The sequence below is a fragment of the Gobius niger genome (genome assembly GCF_951799975.1).
Source record: "Gobius niger genome assembly, chromosome: 6".
Taxonomy (NCBI): domain Eukaryota; kingdom Metazoa; phylum Chordata; class Actinopteri; order Gobiiformes; family Gobiidae; genus Gobius; species Gobius niger.
The window spans coordinates 11,728,974-11,752,936 of NC_136857.1; the positions used below are offsets into that span (position 1 = coordinate 11,728,974).

At 40.6% G+C, this 23,963-nt stretch overlaps 4 protein-coding genes across 4 annotated transcripts; 1 reads left to right on the plus strand and 3 right to left on the minus strand.

Moving 5' to 3' along the window:
- Nucleotides 1-180: 180 nt before the first annotated feature.
- Nucleotides 181-11,345, plus strand: eps8l3b (EPS8 signaling adaptor L3b; the record flags this gene model as incomplete). Its single annotated transcript, XM_079558383.1, has 18 exons — nucleotides 181-215; nucleotides 432-550; nucleotides 1,735-1,799; nucleotides 1,873-2,031; nucleotides 2,142-2,291; nucleotides 3,105-3,205; nucleotides 3,282-3,409; nucleotides 3,501-3,586; nucleotides 3,869-3,986; nucleotides 4,058-4,146; nucleotides 4,218-4,292; nucleotides 5,709-5,854; nucleotides 8,318-8,485; nucleotides 8,570-8,660; nucleotides 8,732-8,851; nucleotides 8,905-8,987; nucleotides 10,509-10,641; nucleotides 11,213-11,345. The coding sequence occupies 18 exons, from the start codon at nucleotides 181-183 to the stop codon at nucleotides 11,252-11,254; spliced, it is 1,908 nt and encodes a 635-aa protein (XP_079414509.1). The 3' UTR covers nucleotides 11,255-11,345.
- A 417-nt stretch (nucleotides 11,346-11,762) lies between these two features.
- LOC306964778 (glutathione S-transferase Mu 4-like) lies at nucleotides 11,763-14,985 on the minus strand. Its single transcript, XM_079558930.1, has 8 exons — nucleotides 14,840-14,985; nucleotides 13,326-13,401; nucleotides 12,971-13,035; nucleotides 12,822-12,903; nucleotides 12,514-12,605; nucleotides 12,312-12,407; nucleotides 12,115-12,225; nucleotides 11,763-12,034 (listed from the first exon to the last, which is right to left on the minus strand). Exons 1-8 carry the CDS (start codon nucleotides 14,873-14,875, stop codon nucleotides 11,939-11,941), a joined length of 654 nt encoding a protein of 217 aa, XP_079415056.1. The 5' UTR covers nucleotides 14,876-14,985; the 3' UTR covers nucleotides 11,763-11,938.
- A 901-nt stretch (nucleotides 14,986-15,886) lies between these two features.
- Nucleotides 15,887-19,181, minus strand: LOC306964777 (glutathione S-transferase Mu 4-like). Its single transcript, XM_079558929.1, has 8 exons — nucleotides 19,081-19,181; nucleotides 17,506-17,581; nucleotides 16,950-17,014; nucleotides 16,798-16,879; nucleotides 16,496-16,587; nucleotides 16,287-16,385; nucleotides 16,090-16,200; nucleotides 15,887-16,009 (listed from the first exon to the last, which is right to left on the minus strand). Exons 1-8 carry the CDS (start codon nucleotides 19,114-19,116, stop codon nucleotides 15,914-15,916), a joined length of 657 nt encoding a protein of 218 aa, XP_079415055.1. The 5' UTR covers nucleotides 19,117-19,181; the 3' UTR covers nucleotides 15,887-15,913.
- A 789-nt stretch (nucleotides 19,182-19,970) lies between these two features.
- LOC306964259 (glutathione S-transferase Mu 5-like) lies at nucleotides 19,971-23,475 on the minus strand. Its single transcript, XM_079558252.1, has 8 exons — nucleotides 23,331-23,475; nucleotides 22,358-22,433; nucleotides 21,116-21,180; nucleotides 20,964-21,045; nucleotides 20,720-20,817; nucleotides 20,525-20,629; nucleotides 20,328-20,438; nucleotides 19,971-20,259 (listed from the first exon to the last, which is right to left on the minus strand). Exons 1-8 carry the CDS (start codon nucleotides 23,364-23,366, stop codon nucleotides 20,164-20,166), a joined length of 669 nt encoding a protein of 222 aa, XP_079414378.1. The 5' UTR covers nucleotides 23,367-23,475; the 3' UTR covers nucleotides 19,971-20,163.
- Between the last annotated feature and the right edge of the window lie 488 nt (nucleotides 23,476-23,963).

A 23,963-nucleotide genomic window follows, 5' to 3' on the forward strand; every position in this document is an offset into this window, starting at 1 on the left:
CTTGCCTGTTTAACTTATGGACAAAAAAAGATGACTAAAATGTATGCTTTTTGGCTTTCAATACAGATCTCCTGCAACTTCATGTCAAGCATTTCCACATTATCACATGTTAGATAACTTTGCATGTATGTGTTGTACAGGTTTCTGTGTGGTTATTACTGAACCACTAAAACTTTGACAATGTTTGGCAGTAAGCAGTTCTCCTACACCCCAGGGTGAGTTGGTTTCATTTCACATTCACATAAATAATGCTTTCTGTTAAGTGTATCGTATGTACTCCTCCCAGTTCTTATGGCTCCCTGTGGATTTGCCTTATCTTTACCTGAAAGTTGTCATTCAGTATTTTATAGCAGTCGGAGAAGGGATTTTCAGGCCAGTCGAAGTGCTCCACCTTGTTGCAGTTTTACAAGTGTGAGTTTTTGCTGTTTCAGGGGTTTCTCTCCAGAAGACCTTTACTCTCACAGACGAAGCTTTCATAATGACGACCAGAGGGCTTCTCCTGTGCAGAAGAACAACAACATGACCAGACCCACAGGGAAATCCATCTACAGTATGTTCACACTAAATCAAAAATGTTTCACACTTTAAGAAAGGACTACAGTGGAATAAGCTCTCTTCTTATACTGCATTTGAACATAACCTTTCAATCACTGAGTTTATAACTAAGATTCGTGGCCAAACCGCTTTTGCTATGCCCAATCCCATCTTTTTAGGGATGAGGGTATTAGGCCGCAGGAAGAGACCATGTAAAGTTACACAGAAACACTATGAAATTAAAGGTAGCTGTGTTGCCTTGTCCTCCTGCCATATTTAGGTACCGGTATATTGCAACCATAAGCATTTCTAATTGGGAGTGGGTAAGAACATGGGTAAGAACATAATAAAACTAGTATTTCTAATAGCAACTAAATCAACTAAATGCCTGTTCTCTACCAAATGTGCTCCAAGGAAGCAACAGTGGTGACCCTGCAGATGATGCATGTGAAGAGTTTTACACCTGTCTGTAAAAGGCGGGCCCAAATGGCGCAAACTGAAGGACAAGCTTCTGTAGGAGGAACCATCTTAAGTGCATATTGAGGGACACAGTGTGGAGATCGTACAGTCCTACAAGTACCTCGGGGTCATGTTGGACAATAAGCTGGACTGGACCACCAACACAGACCATCTCTACAAGAAAAGCCAGTCCAGGCTGTAGTCAGTGGTGGCGAGCTCCATCCTCTATGCTGCTGTGTTCTGGTGCAGCACCACAAGAAGAACATCTCCTGGCTGAACAAAATCATCAAAAGGCCAGCTCTGTGGTGGGGCTAAAGCTGGCCCCTGTGGAGGGCGTGGCTGAACAGAGGACTCTGTCCAGACTGCGGGCCATTATGAAAAATGGCTCACACCCTCTGCACGAGGCCTTCACAGAGAAGGCCCAGCACTGTCTTTTGTCACTCGTGCCATTAGACTGCATAATAATCTCTCACTTAGCCAAAAGATTTTAATTGATGCATCGTCGCGTTAAATTTGTACTGTTTTTTTTACTGTATTTTTAGTGTTTTAATAATTTATTTACGGTGCTGTGTGAATGTGAGCAGCCGACAATATTGCAGTTTCCTTCAGGATCAATACAGTTTATATCTGTCTATCTGTAGCTCATGCAGTATATCTGACGGAAAAGATCAGGATGAGCAGATTTCTTATTGTTTTGATAGGGCTATAAATGTCTTGATAATGTTTTCTGTGTGTCTTTAGTGCAGAGAAAAGAGTACTCTGAAACACTGAACAACCAACCGGACAACCTTAGTGTCAGAGTCGAGGTAAAAATCAGATTGATGCCACTTGAATTCTGCCCTCATTCATGAGCTTCTGTTTTTTGTTTTGTTTTCAAAGCATTTGTTTACCTGTGATATGGACGGTCGGGAAGTGAACTCGATCAGTGACTGTGTGGCCAAACTGAAGAAGTTGGACTCTAAAGGTCGAGTGTGGTCCCAGGAGATGATTCTGGATCTGCAGGGAGGCCATCTGGTGCTCTCAGACATCGAGACCAAGGTTTTCAGACAGTTTTATGTACTGTGTGTACAGCATGCTATGAAAGACACACTTCTGCTGCAGTTTCATTCACATCGTCCTTATCCTCGCCTTTTTCACTGTGTTTTCAGTCAGAGTTGGACTCCCTGCCTCTGAACAGTATCGTTGAAACTAGTGCCGTGTTGGACACCTGCGCCTACAACTCTGTGCTCACACTCACCGTTCAGGAGCGCAACAGACGCATCCCCCAGGTTTACATGTTTCAGTGTGAGGAGACGGGGGTGAGCACTGCACCAACATGGCTGCTGAACCTATTATGAGCTTTAATTTATTTTACTACCTTATTACTATGCATTTACTGCTGGAGTTAAGGCATTATGTAGGCCTGTTATAACCCAAAATATGCATAATAGGTTACACTCCACTGCAGCCGCCCACTAAACCTTATTTTGAAGGATGGGTCCACTGCAGAAGACACATTTCCTTATGGAATCTGTGGCGCATTAAAAGGCTTTAAATTAATTTAGTCAAAATAAAGGCCATAATGTGATTAAAAAAAGGATTCAATTTAATTCAAACTGGCAATAAATACATTTTTCATGGAAAATAATAACATTGCCATCTGTTTGTATTGCATATGTTTGTTAAAACATAAAATACACTCTGGTGTAATTCGGCTGCAGTTTTAGCTGAATTTCTTTGCACAAAAGTTGTCTGTTGTGTCCAATTTGCCTTTGAATATTGAAAATTTCATCACTCCTCTGTTTGATGGAATGTTTGGATCGGATGTTTGGATGGTTGGATCGGAGGAAATAAAATATCCACTTTTTTGCGTTTGTGGCATTACAAATATATTATTTGAGCATTAATATGGTATTAAAAGCACTAACTTTCTGCTGCCTGTAAAAAAACAACAACTAAAAAGCGTACCATACCCACCAAAACCCACTTATTTAAACACACCTACTTTCTTTGATTTGCTTTTAATATCCTTTTGTGACTTTTGTCTTGTGTCTCATGTAAGGTTTTTGAAAGGCACCATTAAATTACATGTATTATTATGATTTACTATTATAATACTCATGTTTATTCAGGCTGAGGTCGTAAAGGCTGACCTGGACAAAGCTATTCAAAAAGGAGGACAAGGTTTTGTGGAGCCACGAGCCCCGAGACCTGCAGACCAGTCAGAAATCAGGTGAAAGTCGGGACAGTCAACACAATGACAGACACTTTTTACTTTAAGCTACCTGACTCACCCCCTCTCTCTTCAGGGCCAACCTGGAGAATATCATTGGGTCACATGTCTCAGGAGGGTATCGCCCTGAAGGCCCTCGCGCCGTGTTGAGAGACCAGTACACCCCATCTCCAGAGCCCCCCCAGTGGAACAACAGGGAGCAAGGTACTGTCAAAATGCACTTTCATTAAATAAGTCCAAAGCTGATCTTATGGGTAAAAATTAACAAAGTTTCCAATGATCTGCTTTTGTGCAGAGAGATATTCTCCTGAAGTGGAGGAGCCGTACGACTTACCGATGGACCCAGGGCCTCCTCCGCTCTCAGACACCGACAGAAACACAGTGAGTTCACATCACTGTTCACATTACTGCCAAATCAGACTGTGTATTTGTTCATGTGACTTCATATCATTATAACAAGCCTATAGATTAATACCGAGGGACAGGCCAGAATTGTAACTGTCAAAATGGAGATATTATGACCTGGCTTCTGGTTAATATCTGTTAATATGTCGGTTAATCGGTTACTATGTTCAACCAGTGGATTTGCTGTTTGGGATTTTTCTTTCAGTGTACACCTCATACCTCACACCTAAGTTTGTTTTGGTGTGACTATGTTTTTAGGACATATTTAACCATGTTTTGAGTGACCTGGAGATCTTCATGGAAACTGTGACTTCAGCACTGAATGCAGCTTCTCAGAACCCAGAGAAAAAGAAACGGAAGTCAAAAAAGAAAAAAGGTTACAGTGCGTTATTATTCTCCGTTTTATGTGTCATGACAAAGAGCTACTCATGTGTTACATTTTAATAGCCTCTGAAGCACAACCTGCAGTCACTCTGCCGTCATGGGACCAGTACGTAGCCTGTCTTCAGAAAGTCAAATATGGATTCAATCTTCTGGTAAATCGTTTTTCTCTTCTCCCTTAGTGGCTCTGAGCAATGTACTATAATGGATGTGTGTTATGTAACAGGGACAGCTGGAGGGAGCCCTCAACGAGCCCTCTGCCGACGACTATGTCCACATTATATTCAACATTCTGGCATATGTAAGGATTAATTCAGTACTCATTTGATTTATCTATATAGACATAAGTGCCGTGATACAAGCAGGATACAACGCTCACTGCCAAGCTGCTGTTATGTTACATCACACGCATTTGTACATATTCTACACAATGTGGCCCTCAGACCAATTTTTCTTGTTGAATTCGTACTTTTTACAACAAAAACTAAAATCTTATAGTGAAAGAGTTGGTTATAAGATTCCAAGCCTCAATAACGGTGTGGAGCACGGGTTAAAACTATGCTCTAAACGCACTCGATTGAAATGTTCACTTCAGACTTAAAGAGGGGGTATTATGCTTTTTTCAATCACATAGCACCAGTCTATAGCACATTACAATGATGACGAAACCTTCTGTTGGTCTATAAATGCAGTAAATTAGAATAACTGCCTTGTATAAAAGTGCTCTCTCAAAATGGCTGTAGCGAATGTCTTGAAATAGGCCTCTGTCTCTTTAAGAACCTCTGACCCTTTCCGACACGCCCCCTCCACACGCTGTCTGTGGCATCAGTGGGGAGGGGGAGCAGTGGTTGGTTACTCAGGTGGTGACAAAAGCTCGGAGGCGTCTCCGGGAGGTGGGGGCGTTCCTAGGAGGACTCAGGCAAACCTATCCCTAAAATGGCTGCCATCAGAGTTTTTACAGATTACTCAAAAATACGTGAATGTGTCAAGGCAACACTTCAGGCATGTTTTTAATGAGGGAATGACATAATAACATGATGTAAAGCTTGAAAAAGTTGATTTTGCATAATACCCCCCCTTGTGCAAATTTCCATGCGGAAAAAAAAGTTGATATTTGTGCGTTTTTGACTTTGTAGTGACAAAGCCCCTGTATGAGTGCTCAGCATGGTGACTTTACTTTGCATCACGGTGGTCTCTAGGATGCTCCAGGATCAATTGTTTTGTAGGTTTTCTGGTTAGCGGGTCCTTCCGCAGTCAAAAACATTACAAACAATTGATCCTGGCGCGTGGTAAAGACCACTGTGATCGAAAGTAAAGGCACCATATTGACCACTCATAATGCACCTTTAAATTATGTCGAAGAAAACTACCCTACATTTAAAAAGTCAATGAAAATGACTCAAAGTAACACAAGTGTTCAGACCCTAGCAATAACAGTAGACTCATTAAACAACACTCACACAATTGTAGGTCAGTCTTCAAACAATAAAACAAAAGTGGAGCAGACGTTTTGCTCCACATCGAGGTTCAACGTTCATTGACTGTGATACTGAAAGGTACAGCCTCTTTATTAGTGAGTGTAGATTTTAAAGAATATGAAATACATTTTAACTACTTTTTCTGCACCAGACTTTAATATTAAAATACATAGGAGACTAACATTGAAGGGTTTGAATACTTCCTGAACCCACTGTAATGGTGTTCTCATTCTCTCCAGCTGATGGCGCAGTATCCCCCAGACATCCCGCCCTCAGTGCTGTCTCCACTGCTGACCGACCCAACGGTGCAGCTGCTGGGCTCCGTGGTCTCCCCGGAGGAGGAACAGCTGTGGGTGTCCCTCGGAGACTACTGGACCATCCCCAGGTCAGACACATGTGAATGAACTCACAGTCACAAACGGAGCGAGACAGTTATAAGGAAACACGTGATAGATATTTGACAACTTGTGGGGCCCCTCACAGTCTCATTGTGGGGAAATAGCATTGTTTCAACATTCAAGCTCAGGAATAACAGTAAATATTAGAGAAGGGTGAACAAACACCCGAAAACAAAGGTTGGTCTTGGAAGTATGAAGTAGCTGGTGCTCTGGAGAAAAGGGTACTATACCATACCATACCAACTTTATTTATAAAGAACTTTAAGAACTGTACAGTTGGCCAAAGTGCCGCACACAGAAACAGATACAAATATTTACAGTAAAAAATATGCGGAAAAAAGTACAACAACAACTGCAGACAACATAAATTTGCGTTAAACGCCAGAGAAAAAAGGTGCGTTTTTATGAGAGATTTAAAAACAGGTAGGAACTGGGCCTGTCAAATCTCTAATGGCAGCTGGTTCCACAGCCACGGGCCAGCAACAGAGAAGGCCCGATCTCCCCGAAGTTTGCGCTTGGTTTTTGGGACAACCAGTTGCAGCTGATCCGCTGACCTGAGCACGAGAGGGAGCGTAAAGAGGACAGGCTTCTTGCCTGGAACAAGTGGAAGGTTGTACTGTATGTCTGGCCCCCTTCTCTGTGGAAGATGTCGAAGACATCTATCTTTTTGGGCTTATGGTAACAGGGTACCTGCTTATTGGACAAGGAGTTGCCCTGGTTTATCGCAAAGTTGGCAAATTGGCAGCAAAAAAGGAGACCCCGCGGCTGTCAACTGAAATTAAAGAACGTTTTGAAGCGGTAAGCGCCAGCGTGATGGAGTTACAACGGAAAGTAACAAAAAGTGAGGAACTGATTAAGGACCTTTCTTCTCGTTACGAGGAAGGATTACGGAGGATGGATTACATCTTGGCAAAGTCAGGGGAGACGTCTCGGGAGGTCTTGGGACAGATCTCGGGGCTTTGCAGAACTTTGGATGGACTGAGAAGGCCACTACCTGCTGCGGATGCTTGAATAATGTTGAAGATCGGTGAAAAATCACATTGATTTACTTAAAGCTAAAATCTGAATAATTTTCACCCTCCATGGAACACAGGAGAGCAGCTGGGCCGTTATCTTTCCTGTGCAATGTCGACATCCCACACCAAGGCCAAGCCACGGGGGAAAGGACTGATAGGACTGACGCCGGGCTGATAAACAGATAAACATCTCAAGGTTTCTCTGCAGAGAAGCCTCATACTGCACAACACCAAATGTCCCGCCCCTATCCGACCCCCCCTCCCTCTGAGTTCGCCTCACCACTGCTAGCCCCCCACCACCCCTCCCTTTTTGTATCGAAGAAAAAATTTCCACCGTGCTTCCCGCACGTACTGTGTATCATCCAAAAAATGTGTTATGTGTTAATGTGTGTGTATGTGCTTAAGACTTGCTTTTACTTTTTCTGTAACTTTCGAAAGAAAAGAGTGGTGCGCACTGAATGGGTGCTGCTGCCGGATGCTCTCTCATCGAATGTAATTTCTCCATCTGTGAGATCAATTAAGTATCATCTATCTATCTCTATCTATCTAAAACTGAAGCAGGTCAGACAGATAGGAGGGGGCAAGACCATTCAGACTTTTAAAAGTAAAGAGAAGAATTTTGAAATCAACTCTAAATCTGACTGGGAGCCAATGGAGCGAAGCTAAAACCGGTGAGATATGGTCATGTTTCCGTGTCCCTGTTAAAAGCCGAGCTGCAGCGTTCTGAACGAGCTGCAGTCGAGAGACAGCTCACTGGCTCACACCAGCATAAAGACCGTTACAGTAATCCAACCTGGTCGTTACAAAGGCATGTACTACAGTCACAAAATGCTGCCTTGATAAAATGGACTTCAATTTCGACAGTTTTCTTAAGTGGAAAAAACTGGACTTAACGACAATCAGTGAAAAAGAACTGCAAATCCAAACATTAAAACCACTTCAAGGGATGTTTCAAGATTTTTGACATAGGGCCTCATTTCCTAGTTTTCCAGAGTGTTGTTGATTTTTGGATATATATATTTTTTAATTCATGCAGTCCTTATATTTGAAGAGTTTTGTGGTGCTAGGCTAGTGCATGTCTATGGTAACTAGTAGCCTGCATTAAAACCAGTCTGACCCAAGCGCAGTGCACCTCTTCAAATATAAGGACTGCATGAATTTAAAAAAATATATCTCCAGAAATCAACAACACTCTGGATAACTGGGAAATGAAGCCCTATGTAAAAAATCCTGAAATATCCCTTTAAACCATCTTCAAAATTATTTTACTGGTGTATTATGTACATTGAATTGCAATTTAGGTGAGTAATCATCACACATACCGTAATCAGTTGTTGTACGTGAAATGACTGTACGTCCCAGGAGAGGAATCGCTTTCTCCTCCTTGGCCAAAGCTGCAGCATTTTTCAAGCGTTTAATATTCTGTCCGGACAGGTCCCAGTGGCCAGAGGAAGACATCCAGCCGTACATCCCAGAGTTTTACGACGGTTGGCAGCCTCCACCTCCGTCTCGCCGTACGTCCCGCCCCGCGAGCAGGAGTAACAGCCAGCGATTTCCCCCAAACGAGCAAAATGGATGGGGCACACCGCCACCTCCTACACGGTAAACCGGCTACTTTATGAACCAACCCAATACTGTTGTTTTCCTGATTATGAGGTACTGTATATATGCCTGTGGTCATTTCAGAGGCAGTGAACCTGAGTATATGACAGCCGTTTACGATTTCGTGGCCAGAAACAACAGAGAGCTCAACCTCATGAAGGGGGATGTGGTTGAGGTGAGTCTAAGAAGAACTCTGGGCGGACATTTTTATCAGCTCCGAGTATTAACTCTGTTGGTGTCTGACAGGTGGTTCAGAAAAATAGGCAGTGGTGGCTTGTTCGTAACAAACGCAACGAAGAGGGCCATGTTCCCCAAAATGTCCTGGAGCCAATGGACCGACCGCAGATGGGACAGGTTGCCTATGCCGTACAGTTTATCAATCTGGTATTAAGGTTTCACCATCTTATTTTTTTTTACAGAGAGATGGCTCTGTGACTCTGGACATGAGCTCTTCTTCTGCAGAGGTCTCGGCCTGGCTTTCATACAAGGGTTTCTCTAAAATGTGAGTAAAAAATTATGTGTTTGAGTTGTTTTGTTTCAAATTTTACTTTCAGTAGAAACACGGGTGAAAGTAATTGCTGTTCAGTTGTAACAATATAAATATTTTTAACCTGCTTTAAATGGTTTGCACCTTGTAAGTCCTTGGCCTATTCACAGAAGATGTAAAGGTTTTTCTCTAAGCACAGTGAATCCGTAGAGAGAACATATATTTGGAAGCTCTCATTTGTCCAGGAGTTATACATTGAAGCAAAGGTTAAAAAAGAAAAGTCTATCATTGAACAACAGGGCTCTTGATAAACATTTATGGGTCAGTTGCACCTTTGATTTTTCTCCCTTTTGGCGCACCAGGCTTTTGAAATGGCCCGAAATAACCCCAAAAAACAGGCTTTAGCGCTAATTTAAATGCCAAATTTTGTGTTTTTTTAGTTAGTCCTTGATAACAGTACATTTTACATAATATCATTGGACAATTGAAAAAAGACTATATAGGCTGTATTATACTCTTACTCTCCATTAAAAACAATATTATTTTAACTACTTGTATGACGAAGCTGCATCCAATACATTTTAGGCATAAGTGCACACAAATTGGCTACTTTTCTTAAACTTTTGCCACAATAACAGACCACAAAAGCTCAAGATTAATATTGTTTAACCTCTGAACCCCGCCTGAACCAAGCACATTATCTCCAGTTCAACTCTACCCAAATCTAAAAGCTTCTTGAAAAGTTGAAAAGAATAGTTTCTTGTCAAAATATCAACAAAAATGAGACGTAAAAACGTAGCAAAAAAAAGAAAGAATCAAAGAGCGACAAAACAGCAACTAAACAGGTGACAAAGAAGTGGAAAATATAACGAAACGGCAACAAAAAATGATGAAAAAGTAACAAAACAGTTACAAAAAATCGTCAAAAACGCACCTAAAATATGACAAAAAAGTGAGGACAATGCAGCGACAATGCATTACTCTGGCCTATATGATGTACGCTCCAGTCAAGAAGCTTTCTGATTTGGGTACCATTGGAGAAAATGTGTTCAGAGATTAACATGGCAAGGCAAGACAACTTTATTCATACCACACATTTTGTACACAAGGCAACTTAAAGGGACTATACAGAGTTCAAAGATGTTAAAATTACGTATTTTCCTCCCCCTACATGTTCAAGCCATGTCCTAATGTGTAGAATGAGCCCAAACCTGTTCACCACAACTTCCTCTAAAATCCTGCACTGCTTAATATAGAAGCTGCAGTTACGCTTAAGACCTGAGGTGGCAGTAGTGAGTATATAATGACCAACTAGTCTCTTTAATGCTTCAGTGTGTCCCAATATTTGATAAGCATTAATCAGATCAACATTGTCTTTTTTTTTTTTAAGATTTTGTTCAAAGAGGCTTCACCTTTTGAGTTATATTGACCCTTTGCGCTGCATTTGAAAATCACAATCTACAATATGAGCCCGTCCATACATACAACACTCACGGAAAGAGTTTTGAGGTTGTGTATAATTCTTTTGTGGGGCAGGACCGTGAGAAGCCTGGGAGTGCTGAACGGCCGGCAGCTGTTGGGGATGAGCAAAGATGACATCAGAGCTGTGTGTCCCGAAGACGGAGGGAAAGTGTTCTTCCAGCTCCAAGCCATAAAGTCCGCCATCGCAGTGAGTGATATAGTCACCCATGTTGCCAAATAATATGCAAAAAGTATTCAAGAGTACAGAAGGGGGATAATAGTTTAAACAAATTGGAAAGGATTTTGTATTGTGGAATAATGTGTGTGAGGAAATAAAACATCAAAATTCTACCACTTTAATATTATGACTGGTTGTTATGAAGCCATTTTGTTACTGAACGGCAGGATATTTAATCTGTATGTTCAGAGGGCCGGGGGTGGATTTCACTTTAAAAAAAAATACAATACCTACTCATTTTTGAACAGTACTGTTGCATTATTTTATTTTGGGCTATGCAAGTGTTCTGTATTTGTTGTTTTAGGCTATATATTTTTAACAATATGGTTAAACTAACCCAACACCTGAATGCAATTTTGTAGTACAATTACAAAAAACGCCCTTTCTTACTTCTTCTTTATTCATATATGGGGATTTATTTATGAGCTGTTTTAGGGATAACCGACTGACTTCACCTGTATAACTCTGCCAACCTCATTCCTTTGTTGTACAGTATTTAAGATAGTCCACATTTTGATTGAAATGTTTTGTTTTCTTGCAGCTTGCGAGTGAACCGTCAGGACCTTATCACGGTCGCTACTGAAGAGTCTGTCCCTGCGATTAAATAATGGACATTTGTGGTCGATAAGACTGGCTTCACTATTGTATGTTCGAATGGAAAATGTTAAAAAGTCTACAAATTAATGTCTTTGATTTTTGGGTGTTGTTTTGTAAATTGCATACCAAATAAGTAGACTTTCAAACTCTGTAGCTGCGCTTCACCATTGAATATTAATAATCAAATAAAGATGTGTTCATGCTTTAGATCAGTGGTTCCCAACCTTTTGCCTCGCTCCTACCCCATATGTTGAAAGTGATCAACCCTGTGTACAATGTTGTGTTGTCAGTATATCACCATGGCAACAGAAGCCATAGTTTTACTTGTCATTGATTTAAGGCCCAGTAGTTCTGTTGCATGGGCTTACACCCAGGTTTCAGCTTATTTTAAATTTGAAATAATTTCAAGTACCCACTGCTGATGGCTCATGAGACCCTCACGGGACCCCTTAAGATGAGGTGCCACATTGTCATCTTGAAAAATGCAACAAAAACATTAATTAAGCTTTATTTCTTCCAAAAAATATGTAGTACAATACAAATGTTTCAATTTACAAAATCCAAAATAATCTTACATCTCTACATAATTTTGATCAATTTCACACAACACAACCAACTCGTTCCCTAGTTCATTATGGCATGCATTACTTTTACTCATCTGTTTGGTCTGTTACTCCTTTTTGTTCCCCCATTTGGCCATCTTGTTGTTGACAGGAGTCTTTATGAAGCGGTCGGACTTCATGTAAGCTTTGATCTGGGGCAGAGCCTGAAGACGAATAATTTTGTTGTAAAAAATCTTGTTGTATATTGTAAGTGAACCTGCAGAGCCATCGGATTCAAACTCACCTCAAATCTGTGATGGAAATCACTGAGGTTTTTAAAGTTATCGAGGCAACTCGGGTGAAATATGCGGTGCTGGTCCAGAAGCTCGTACATTATGAAGTCCACAAAAGTGATCTGCATAAACAAAACATTCATATTACAGAGGGTCTGCCGCAAACTGTATGTGAATGTGCAAGAGGGAGACTAAGAGTGAATATTACCTTATCACCAGCAAACCACTTTCTGTCTCCCATAAAGTCAGAGAACTGCTTCAACATACAAGGCAGTTTGTCTTTGTATTCTTTTTCATTTCTGTCCTGGTTATGACAAAATGCATAAAACAAATCAATTTATAGCGGAGATTATTCACTTATTTATCCAGTATTTCCACATTTCAACTAAAAAACAAACAAATAAACATACATAATAGGACACCATCGTGAAACCGTTTCTGAAGTCCATTGCCTGGTTCTCAATAATGTCCACTCTGACCTTCTCATCTTCAGTTTCTCCACCTGTGACAATCAGAATTCAAACCAGTAAAAATTAGATGGCATTTTATTGTCACTTCATTGGCAATAAATGTCCTGTTATTATGGTTTCAGAGACACAGTGTCTGCGCACAAACCTGAAAATCTGAAAGTCTTTACATTGTTAACTCACTGGAGTGTGAATGTGGTGTTTTAGAGTGTGACTGATGATTGTCTGAGGGTGAATGAATGAACACTTACACATGTTGTGCTTACGGGCGATGTATCTCATGATGGCATTGCTTTGAACGATCTTGCGCTCTCCATCTTCCAAATAAGGCAGCTGCAGTGACAATAAAATGTTTTGGTTTACTTCAAATATGAAAGTAAATATTGAGAAAGTCACTTACATTGGGGAAATCCATCCCAAGCTTTTCTTTCACATCAAACCAACAGCTTTTGTCGTAGTTGGGAGCTGTGGAACACACAGAACTTAAGCTTGCAGAATTTGTCTCAAAGATGATGAAAATGAACTGCCTGGATTTAACTGTATATGACACTGCTTTGTTAGGGAGGAGAGTGGACTGTACATTCACATTTGTTGATTTCAGGGCTCAGTTCTTCTAGTTTTCTTTTTTTTATTTTCTTTTTTTTTAACTCTGTAGGCCTCATTTATTCAGCTGACCTCTTCCCATGGTTATCTTCGGACTCTTGCCTAATTGTATTTTTTTTTTTTGGAGCAGTGTATCAGAAGTTGTGTGTTACCTTCACCACAGCTGTACAACTTATTTTCATATTTGGTGCCGGTGTAATCCATTAGCAGACGAATGTGTTGAGCAAGCTAGAAGAAACACAAAGGCATAAGGTTAGTTTACGTTCAGGACTAGTGCAAATGTCTAGTGCAGCAACAAGACAGAACGTGCCTTAATCCCAAGAGAAATATTGCCTATACACTAGGGTGGTGATTTTTTCTCTCAATGGATAACATTTACCCCTGCCTCATCGACCTTGAGGTTTTACCCGAGGGAACCCGTAGAGATGCTTTGTATTTGTGGAGTGAGAATCTTGTGCGTTGCCCCTGGCGCGCATTACGCACATCTCACTGTGGACGCTCCAATTCACTTTCAATGCAGTATATGTCAAAACGCGTCAAAAAGGAAATACTTTTACACAGAACAGGTTCATAAACGCGTAGAAAACGTGGCCAGTGTGTCTGGGCGTCTGAGAGCCTTACAAGTGGCGCTGCTTGTTCCAGACTGGCAGACACAGATGCGTAAAGCGTGCCAAAGCATGGGCTGGTGGGTGTTTGTCATGAGGCAGATATGGCATCAGCAGGCTGGACAGCGTAGGAAGGCTTAAATGAACAACAGGTAACCTACATACAGAACGAACACTCCACCCAGGATCTGATGGCTTCAGATAGCAATAGGTCGGCGCGGGCCCTTGTACCTTGGGCATCTTTACGCATCTGTTTATGCCAGTCTAGCATTGTCCTCGCACTGCGGAGTCTGAGTGCGCATGGATGGCAACAAGTGAATTTCTCCATTGTGAGATCAATAAAGGATTGTCTTATCTTAATTTATCTTATCTTAGACGAGCCCCGCTATGTCCACAGAACGCCCTGTGCACATTTGGCACAGGGCACATCTCCTGGAATAACCTTGCCTAAACGGCACGTCACATGGCCAGAGCGCACGAAGTGTTTGTGAACGTGAGCAGAGCGAAAGCCAGATGCTGATCGCGGGTCAATAGCATTTGGAATTTATCTTTAATCCCACACTCAGATCTACTAAAGTTTTATTTGCGCTATTCTTCTAATCAAGACAGTTTCACTTCTGGGTATTCGAGTTGTCGCAGAAAAGATCTAAGGCAAATAGCTGTATTTTATTTGTTGGCAGTGTCTATCATCGAGTGAATGTCTTATATAGACAAATGAAAAAAAAACAAAATAGTCAACAGTACAAAAAATATATAAAAACTATTTTTTTTTTTTTTTGCATATTGCTTTAAACACCGAAATGAACGCAATGAACGCAAAAGTACACGGAAATGGTTGCATAACATTTATGAACTTTCATTTTGATCGATCTGTCTGGGAGGACCCGCTATCGCTATTCCTGGAGTTTGAAGCAGAACTCAGCGAAGAATCTCGTGTTGGCCACAGAGTTAAGGCTATAAATAAGAATATGCGAATACCAACTTGCAAGAGGTTACATTGTAGCCTATAAAGCTGCACAGGGCAAAGCTTTTTTTTTGTAACAAAAGCCATGTATACATACCCCGCGGACGTCCCAGTATCCCAGTGTCATTGTCATTCTGGACTCGTAATTGCAGACGGCGGTGAGGTGAGTTAGTTGAAGAGACAGGTGAGGTGCTGATGGACGGAGAATGAGTGGAGAAGCAGGAGCTAAAAGACCGCTACATACTGTGCACAATTATAAGAGCACATAGGGGGCGTGACAATGGACTGCCCAGAGGGAAAAGTGTACAAATTAATGTTTGTAGTGATTATTTGTCAACTAGAAACAAAGAGAATTCAAATTTAGGCAAAACCAAACGTAGGACTTAACTACAGTAAACACTTTGACGCATCATGGGTTTTGGTTTTACGCAGCAGCATTCAAAAGAGTCTAAAGTCCAAACAGACTTAAAGTTTCAAAAAAGCTTTATTACCAGACTAGCATTATCTAGCAAAGTATCATATTTAAGGCCTACCAGCTGCCTCCTACTCCTTGGTAAAAAACCATTAGCCCACCCAGGTGCGTGCTGGACTGTGCGTTACTCCCCTATATCCCCAAGGTGTGCAAAGGTAGAACAACCAAACAAAATAAAGCAAAAAATAAACAAATTAGAATTAACTTAGCATTTTAGAGAACATATTATAAAAATAAATAAAACATAGGTGACTTGGGAAACAAAAAAGAAGGTAGAAATTACACAACTCAAAATGTGTGACTATCCATCCATCCGTGGGGGCAAATCCTTGACATAGTTTTACTTGTCAAGGATTTGAGGCCCAGTAGTTCTGTTGCATGGGCTTATACCCAAGTGTTACGCTCTTTTAAGGTGCTGATGGCTCAGGAGCTCCCAGGGGTCCTCTTACCCCTGGTTGGGAAATGCTGCTGCTAGATGAGATGCCACATTGTCATTTCGAAAAATGCAAGAAGCAAGAAGCTTTATTTCTCCCAATAAATGTTTGGTACAATACAAATGGTTCAAATTACAAAATAAACTTACTTGATCAGGCAAAACTCTACAAAAAGTAGACATTTTTGGGTTATGAAAGTAGACACAACCAACTCGTTCCCTAGTTCATTATGGCATGCATTACTTTTACTCATTTGTTTGGTCTGTTACTCCTTTTTGTTCCCCCATTTGGCCATCTTGTTGTTGACAGGAGTCTTCATGAAACGGTCGGACTTCATGTAAGCTTTGATCTGGGGCAGAGCCTTAAAACAAATGATATTGCTGTAAATAATCTTGTTGTATATTGTAAGTGAACCTGCAGAGCCATCGGATTCAAACTCACCTCAAATCTGTGATGGAAATCACTGAGGTTTTTAAAGTTATCGAGGCAACTCGGGTGAAATATGCGGTGCTGGTCCAGAAGCTCGTACATTATGAAGTCCACAAAAGTGATCTGCATAAACAAAACATTCATATTACAGAGTGTCTGCCGCAAACTGTATGTGAACGTGCAAGAGGGAGACTAAGAGTGAATAATACCTTATCACCAGCAAACCACTTTCTGTCTCCCATAAAGTCAGAGAACTGCTTCAACATACAAGGCAGTTTGTCTTCTTTGTATTCTTTCACATTACTGTCCTGGTTATGACAAAACGCATAAAACAAATCAATTTATAGAAGATATCATTCACTTATTTATCCAGTATTCTCACATTTCAAATATCTAAAAAAATAAAAAATAAACATACATAATAGGACACCATCGTGAAACCGTTTCTGAAGTCCATTGCCTGGTTCTCAATAATGTCCATTCTGACCTTCTCATCTTCAGTTTCTCCACCTGTGACAACAATCAGGATTCAGACCAGTAAAAATTAGATGGCATTTTATTGTCACTTCATTGCAATAAATGTCCTGTTATTATGGTTTCAGAGACACAGTGTCTGCACACAAACCTGAAAGTCTTTACATTGTTAACTCGCCGGAGTGTGAATGTGGTGTTTTAGAGTGTGACTGATGATTGTCTGAGGGTGAATGAATGAACACTTACACATGTTGTGCTTACGGGCGATGTATCTCATGATGGCATTGCTTTGAACAATCTTGCGCTCTCCATCTTCCAAATAAGGCAGCTGCAGTGACAATAAAATGTTTTGGTTTACTTCTTCAAAAATAAAAGTAAATATTGTGAAAGTCACTTACATTGGGGAAATCCATCCCAAGCTTTTCTTTTACATCAAACCAACAGCTTCTGTCATAGTTGGGAGCTGTGGGAACACATAGAGCTTAAGTTTGCAGAATTTGTCTCAAAAAATGCACTGCCTGGATTTAACTGTATATGACACTGTGCTTTGTTAGGGAGGAGAGCGGGTTCAGTTCTTCTAATTTTGTCCAATGCGCCATGTTCAAGTCACACAAAATAAAGGACTTTACCTAAAACTCCTTGACCAGGGTTTGATATTCCATCAATTGATTTTTTCCCCCACTTAAGACACAATAGACTTTCAGTCATTTTTGATGTGACACATCTATATACTGTATTTCATAAATGGAGCTAAGGGCAGGACTAATGAATTCAGCCATTGCCATCCTGAAATGTAAATGTGCCATGAGGAAACAGACAAACAAAAAACATGGACCTGATCATTAATTTACGTTCTGTAGGCCTCATTTATTCAGCTGACCTCTTCCCATGGTTATCTGCGGACTGATTATATTTTTTTCATTTTGGAGCAGTGTATCAGAAGTTGTGCGTTACCTTCGCCAGAGCTGTACAGCTTATTTTCATATTTGGTGCCGGTGTAATCCATTAGCAGACGAATGTGCTGAGCAAGCTACAAGAAGCACAAAGGCATAAGGTTAGTTTACGTTCAGGACTAGTGCAAATGTCTAGTGCAACAACAAGATCCCAACAGAAATATTGCCTCTACTCTAGGGTGGTCCTTAAAACAGAAAACTCTCCTGGTGATTTTTTCTCTCTGTAGTGGCCAAAGTACCACTTGGCCTATAGGTGTCACTACAGGGTTAAGGGTGTGATCTCTGCCTATTTAAAGGGTGTAATCAGGCTGTGATGTGTTGCACTTGTGAGGAGAAACAGTCTTTTGACCATGTTACATGAGGAAATAAAGGACATTTTGCTGCACATATTCTGAGTATTGGGCTCATTTAGGAAGGAAACACGCGTCTGAAACTTCTACCAAACTGGTGCATCCTAGTGGCTTTGTGGCACAGGGCCACTGGCTTCAATACTCTCAATGAATTATATTTACCCCTGCCTCATCGACCTTGAAGTTTTACCCCCGGGAACCCTTAGAGATGCTTTGTATTTGGGAGTGAATAAAGCAAATATGATTTGAAATGAAAATATAGAAAAGAAAGAATCCCTTCTGAAAAAGTCTTTGTAACAAAATAAAACCATAAATTTAAACCTGGCTTGATCGATAATTCAGATTCAGAGTTTTCGTGACTATTAAATTCAGGGGTTGGAGTTTAAATAAATAATCCACGGTTGGAAACCGTACATGGGATTAAGGACCACCCTACTAGGCCTATAGCCTAGATATACACTGTTGACTTCACATGAGCTGAAGATGATAATTATTATACCCTAAACAAAACAAAGACAGCATGACTCCGCATTAGTGAGAATGTTATTACAGGCAGCCCAAACTTTTAATATTTACTCTGTCTTGGCCTTTTCCTCCATATCTGCCATAAAATAACATTGAAACCTGCGATCACGTGACAGGTTTCCCGGAGAAAGTAGGTTTGCCCATTCATACAAAGTGATGACAATTAAACTGCCATGAGCAGATCTGTAATTATCCTTGTCTTAAATATTAATTTCTATAATCTTAAAAATCCTTTCAATCTTTATCATAAAAAAATGAACAGGCTAACTTCTTATTTTCTGCATTCGTGTTCGTGCAAAGCTTTAGGACCAATTTTGTCCTAACACCTAACTGCTTTGCTCATGCAGCCAATTAAGTTTCAAACAAAGCAAAACAAAAACAAGTAACACATAGGAAAAGAAGACTAAAATGTGCCAGCTCGTGAACCAAGTTGAGTAAGGGCGCACGTGGACTTCGTTGCATAACATTTGTGAAGTTATAACTTTCATTTTGATCAATCTGTCTCAGAGGACCCGCTGTCGCTATTCCTTGAGTTTGAAGCAGCACTCAATGAAGAATCTTGACAATTTGGCAACAGTTAAGGCTGTGAGGCTATAAATAAATAATATGCGAATACCAACTTGCAAGAGGTTACATTGTAGCCTATAGAGCTGCACAGGGCAAAGCTAGTTTTGCAACAAAAGAAAGCCATGCGTACTTACCCCGCGGATGTCCCAGTATCCCAGTGTCAGTGTCATTCTGGACTCGTAGTTGCAGACGGCGGTGAGGTGAGATGCAGAGACAGGTGAGGTGATGGACGGAGAATGAGGAGAAGCAGGAGCTGAAGCTGCGGTAGGAAAGAAAGCTACATACTGTGCAGAATTATAAGAGAGCACAGGGGGCGTGACAATGGACTGCCCTCATAATTCAGGGCAAAGTCTACAAATTAATGTCTGTAGTGATTATGTGTCTACTAAAAACGAAGGGAACTCAAATTTAGGCATAACCAAACTTAGGACTTAACTCAAATAAACACTTCTTAGACGCATCATGGGTTTTGGTTTTACGCAGCAGCATTCAAAAGAGTCCAAAGTCCAAACAAACTTAGTTTTCAAAATGGTTTATTTCCAGATTACCGGTAGATGGCGAACAGCAAAGTATCATATTTAAGGCCTACTTGCTGCCTCTCCTACTCTACTGGTAAAAACCCACTAGCCCACCCAGGTGCGTGCTGGACTGTGCGTTACTCCCCTATATCCCCTTGGTGTGAAAATGTAGAATAACCAAACAAAATAAAGCACAAAATAAACAAATTAGAATTAACTTCGCATTTTAGAGAACGTATTATAAAAATAAATAAAACATAGGTGACTTAGGAAACAAAAAAGAAGGTAGAAATTGCACAACTCAAAATGTGTGACTAATAAAACAAAAAGTTAACTGACAAATAGCTCAGACAAACTGAGAAATAGCCCCTAGAATGTCTTCGATCTTTGGGTGTTTGTTTTGTAAATTGCAGATCAAATAAGTAGACTTTCCTCTTACCCCTGGTTGGGAAACGCTGCTGCAAGATGAGGTGCCACATTGTCATTTTGAAAAATGCAACAAAAACGTCTGTATTAAGCTTTATTTCTCCCAAAAAATGTCAAATACAAATGTTTCAATTTACAAAATCCAAAATAATCTTACTTCTCTACATAATTTTGATCAATTTCACACAACACAACCAACTCGTTCCCTAGTTTATTACGGCATGTTTTGATGAACAAATCTTTTTAATTGCTTTTACTTATTTGTTTGGTCTTTTACTCCTTTGTGTTCCCCCATTTGGCCATCTTGTTGTTGACAGGAGTCTTCATGAAGCGGTCGGACTTCATGTAAGCAGCGATCTGGGGCAGAGCCTGAAGACAAAGAATACTGATTCAGACCACTGAATATGAACCTGCAGAGCCATCGGATTCAAACTCACCTCAAATCTGTCAAGGAAATCACTGAGGTTCTTAAAGTTATCGAGGCAACTCGGGTGAAACATGCGGTGCTGGTCCAGAAGCTCGTACATTAGGAAGTCCACAAAAGTGATCTGCATAAACAAAACATTCATATTACAGAGTGTCTGCCGCAAACTGTATGTGAACGTGCAAGAGGGAGACTAAGAGTGAATAATACCTTATCACCAGCAAACCACTTTCTGTCTCCCATAAAGTGAGAGAACTGCTTCAATGAACACGGCAGTTTGTCTTCTTTGTATTCTTTTGCCTTACTGTCATGGTTCTGAAAAAACGCATAAAACAAATCAATTGATAACAGATATTATTCACTTATTTATCCAATATCTCCACATAAAAATTAAAAAAAACATACAGAATGTGTGTAGCACAACATCACAAAACCGTTTCTGAAGTCCATTGCCTGGTTCTCAATAATGTCCACTCTGACCTTCTCATCTTCAGTTTCTCCACCTATGACAACAATCAGGATACAGACCAGTAACAATTAGATGGCATTTTATTGTCACCGACTATCTTTACATTGTTAACTCACTGGAGTGTGAATGTGGTGTTTTAGAGTGTGACTGCTGTCTGAGGGTGAATGAATGAACACTTACACATGTTGTGCTTACGGGCGATGTATCTCATGATGGCATTGCTTTGAACGATCTTGCGCTCTCCATCTTTCAAATAAGGCAGCTGCAGTGACAATAAAGTGTTTTGGTTTACTTCTTCAAAAATAAAAGTAAATATTGAGAAAGTCGCTTACATTGGGGAAATCCATCCCGAGGGTATCTTTCACATCAGTCCAACAGCTTTTGTCAAACTTGGGAGCTGTGGGACACATAGAGCTTAAGTTTGCAGAATTTGTCTCAAAGATGATGAAGATGCACTGCCTGGATTTAACTGTATATGACACTGTGCTTTGTTAGGGAGGAGAGCGGGTTCAGTTCTTCTAATTTTGTCCAATGCGCCACGTTCAAGTGGCACAAAATAAAGGACTTTACCTAAAACTCTTTGACCAGGGTTTGATATTCCATCAATTGATTTTTCTTCCCACTTAAAGGAATAGGCCACCGTTTTTACATACTGAGATATGTTCTTACCTTAGCTTTGAAGAGTTCTATAGGACCTGTTTGGTCTTCACCCGTGCCTTCAATTACGTAAACACAGCACAGACGGCGTTAGCATTTAGCCTCTCCCTCTCTCCTCTATAGCTCCAAAACAGGTCAAGATAGAAGCTACCAAGCTCTTCCACGTTTTCCCTATTTAAATATAGTTACGTGAAGTGTTACACTACAAAGTATAATTACACAAAATTAAATTAAATTCGAAATCCGTGCAGTAATCTTCATTTTACTGCGCAGTAATCTTCACTTTACTGTGTGGATGCCAAACTACTCCTGGTATTACTACGCCTTACATTATAGTTCCCCCTTTTATCCGCTTAGAAAATCCACATTGTTTAATTTTGTGTAATTATACTTTGTAGTGGAACACTTCACGTAACCATATTTAAATAGGGAAAACGTGGAAGAGCTTGGCAGCTTCTATCTTGACCTGTTTTGGAGCTATAGTGGAGAGAGGGAGAGGCTAAATGCTAACGCCGTCTGCGCTGTGTTTACGTAATTGAAGGCACGGGGGAAGATCAGACAGGTCCTAAAGAACTCGTCAAAGCTAAGGTAAGAACATATCTCAGTATGTAAAAACGGTGGCCTATTCCTTTAAGACACAATAGACTTTCAGTCATTTTTGATGTGACACATCTATATACTGTATTTCATAAATGGAGCTAAGGGCAGGACTAATGAATTACGACATTGCCATCCTGAAATATCAATGTGCCATGAGGAAACAGACAAACTGTAAACTTGGACCTGATCATTAATTTGCGTTCTGTAGGCCTCATTTGTTCAGCTGACCTCTTCCCATGGTTATCTGCGGACTCTTGCCTGATTGTATTTTTTTATTTTCGTTTTGGAGCAGTGTATCAGAAGTTGTGCGTTACTACCTTCGCCACAGCTGTACATCTTATTTTCATATTTGGTGCCGGTGTATTCCAGCAGCAGGCGAGCGGGCTGAGCAAGCTACAAGAAGCACAAAGGCATAGGATTAGTTTACATTCAGGACTAGTGCAAAAACAAGACAGAACGTGCCTTAATCCCAAGAGAAATAATGCCTCTACACTGGTGACTTTACATGAGCTGATGATGGATGATGATGATGAAGAAGATGATGATATAACATGACAAAGACAATTGATAACAGGCCGCTCAAACTTTAAATTTTGGCTCTGTGCTGTCTGTCACGATTGTCTTTTCCCTTCATATCTGCCGTATGGGCCGCTATAACGCCTATAATACCACTGAGACCTGCGATCAGTGCTCATGTGACAGCTTACCCAGAGAAAGAAGTGGGCGTGCCCGTTCACACAAAGAGAACCGCCATGAGTATAGATCTAAAGTTTTCATTGTCTTTAACGCCAATTTCAAAATTTAAAAATCCTTTCAGACTTTATCATAAAAACATGCATAGGCTAACTTCCCGTTTTATGCACTTGTGGGGTGCAAAACCCGAGGACCAATTTTGTCATAACACCTGGCTTACTTGCTTTGTTCATTCATTTTTAACTTCAGTTCTCATGCTATTGAGTTGAAAACAAAGCAAAAACAAAAACAGAAGTTACACATAGTCAAAGAAGACTAAAATGCGATAGCTCTGGTACCAAGTTGAAAAATGACGCACGTGGACGTCGTTGCATAACATTTATGAACTTTCATTTTAATCAACCAGTCTGTGAGGACCCGCTGTCGCTATTCCTGGAGTTTGAAGCAGCACTCGATGAAGAATCTCGTGTTGGCCACAGAGGTAAGGCTATAAATAAATAATACGCGAATACCAACTTGCAAGAGGTTACATTGTAGCCTAAAAAGCTGCACAGGGCAAAGCTAGTTTTGCAACAAAAGAAAGCCATGCACACTTACCCCGCGGATGTCCCAGTAAGCCAGTGTCAGTGTCATTCTGGACTCGTAAATGCAGACAAATGCAGGTGAGATGCAGAGACAGGTGAGGCGCTGATGGACGGAGAATAAGTGGTGGAGGAGATGGAGCTGAAGCTGCGAAAGAAAGCTATGCTGTCCTGGATATATAACAGAGCACAGGGGGCGTGGCAAATTCGGACTGTCCTCTTTATTCAGGGCAATAGAGGGCGCTATGGAAAAACCGGTTCTCCTTTGTTATGTGCGCCATTTGTCTTCTCTTCTTTACCAGCTGCCATGTCAGATCTATTGATAAGTTAGATCTATGTTTCTTTCCATGACATGAAGGGTTTCCCGTCGCCATAGAAACATATGAATCCTGTCAAATGCTTTAACACGAGGGAAAACAGAAACCACAGTTAAAAAAAGAAAAAAAAAGGACTTTGGTGACACATTTTCTTAAACGAACAGGTGAGATTTGACTTCTCACCAAGTTAATTAAATTATGTATCACAGTTGCAGTTGTGTCTTTACTTTATGTAATGTCAATGTATCTCTTTTGCAGACTTCAGAAACAATTGAAAGGGTGGAATAGGGAAATAAAGTGATGCAATTGTTTCCAGGTGTTTCCTTTCCTGA

Excerpts from the sequence above, each read along its gene's own strand:
- LOC306964778 (XM_079558930.1), bottom strand. The coding sequence starts at position 14,875 with ATGACAATGACACTGGGATACTGGGACGTCCGCGGG. Across the intron at positions 13,402-14,839 it reads GATACTGGGACGTCCGCGGG|CTTGCTCAACACATTCGTCT; the intron begins GTATGTATACAT and ends TGTTTCTTCTAG. Across the intron at positions 12,408-12,513 it reads TCACGATGGTGTCCTATTAT|GACAGAAATGAAAAAGAATA; the intron begins GTATGTTTATTT and ends TGTCATAACCAG.
- LOC306964777 (XM_079558929.1), bottom strand. The coding sequence starts at position 19,116 with ATGACACTGACACTGGGATACTGGGACATCCGCGGG. Across the intron at positions 17,582-19,080 it reads GATACTGGGACATCCGCGGG|CTTGCTCAGCACATTCGTCT; the intron begins GTAAGTACGCAT and ends TGCTTCTTGTAG. Across the intron at positions 16,010-16,089 it reads ATTTCCATCACAGATTTGAG|GCTCTGCCCCAGATCAAAGC; the intron begins GTGAGTTTGAAT and ends ATTTGTTTTAAG.
- LOC306964259 (XM_079558252.1), bottom strand. The coding sequence starts at position 23,366 with ATGACACTGACACTGGCTTACTGGGACATCCGCGGG. Across the intron at positions 20,818-20,963 it reads CGCCCGTAAGCACAACATGT|GTGGAGAAACTGAAGATGAG; the intron begins GTAAGTGTTCAT and ends TTGTTGTCATAG. Across the intron at positions 20,630-20,719 it reads TGTTGTGCTACACACATTCT|AACCATGACAGTAAGGCAAA; the intron begins GTATGTTTTTTT and ends GCGTTTTTTCAG.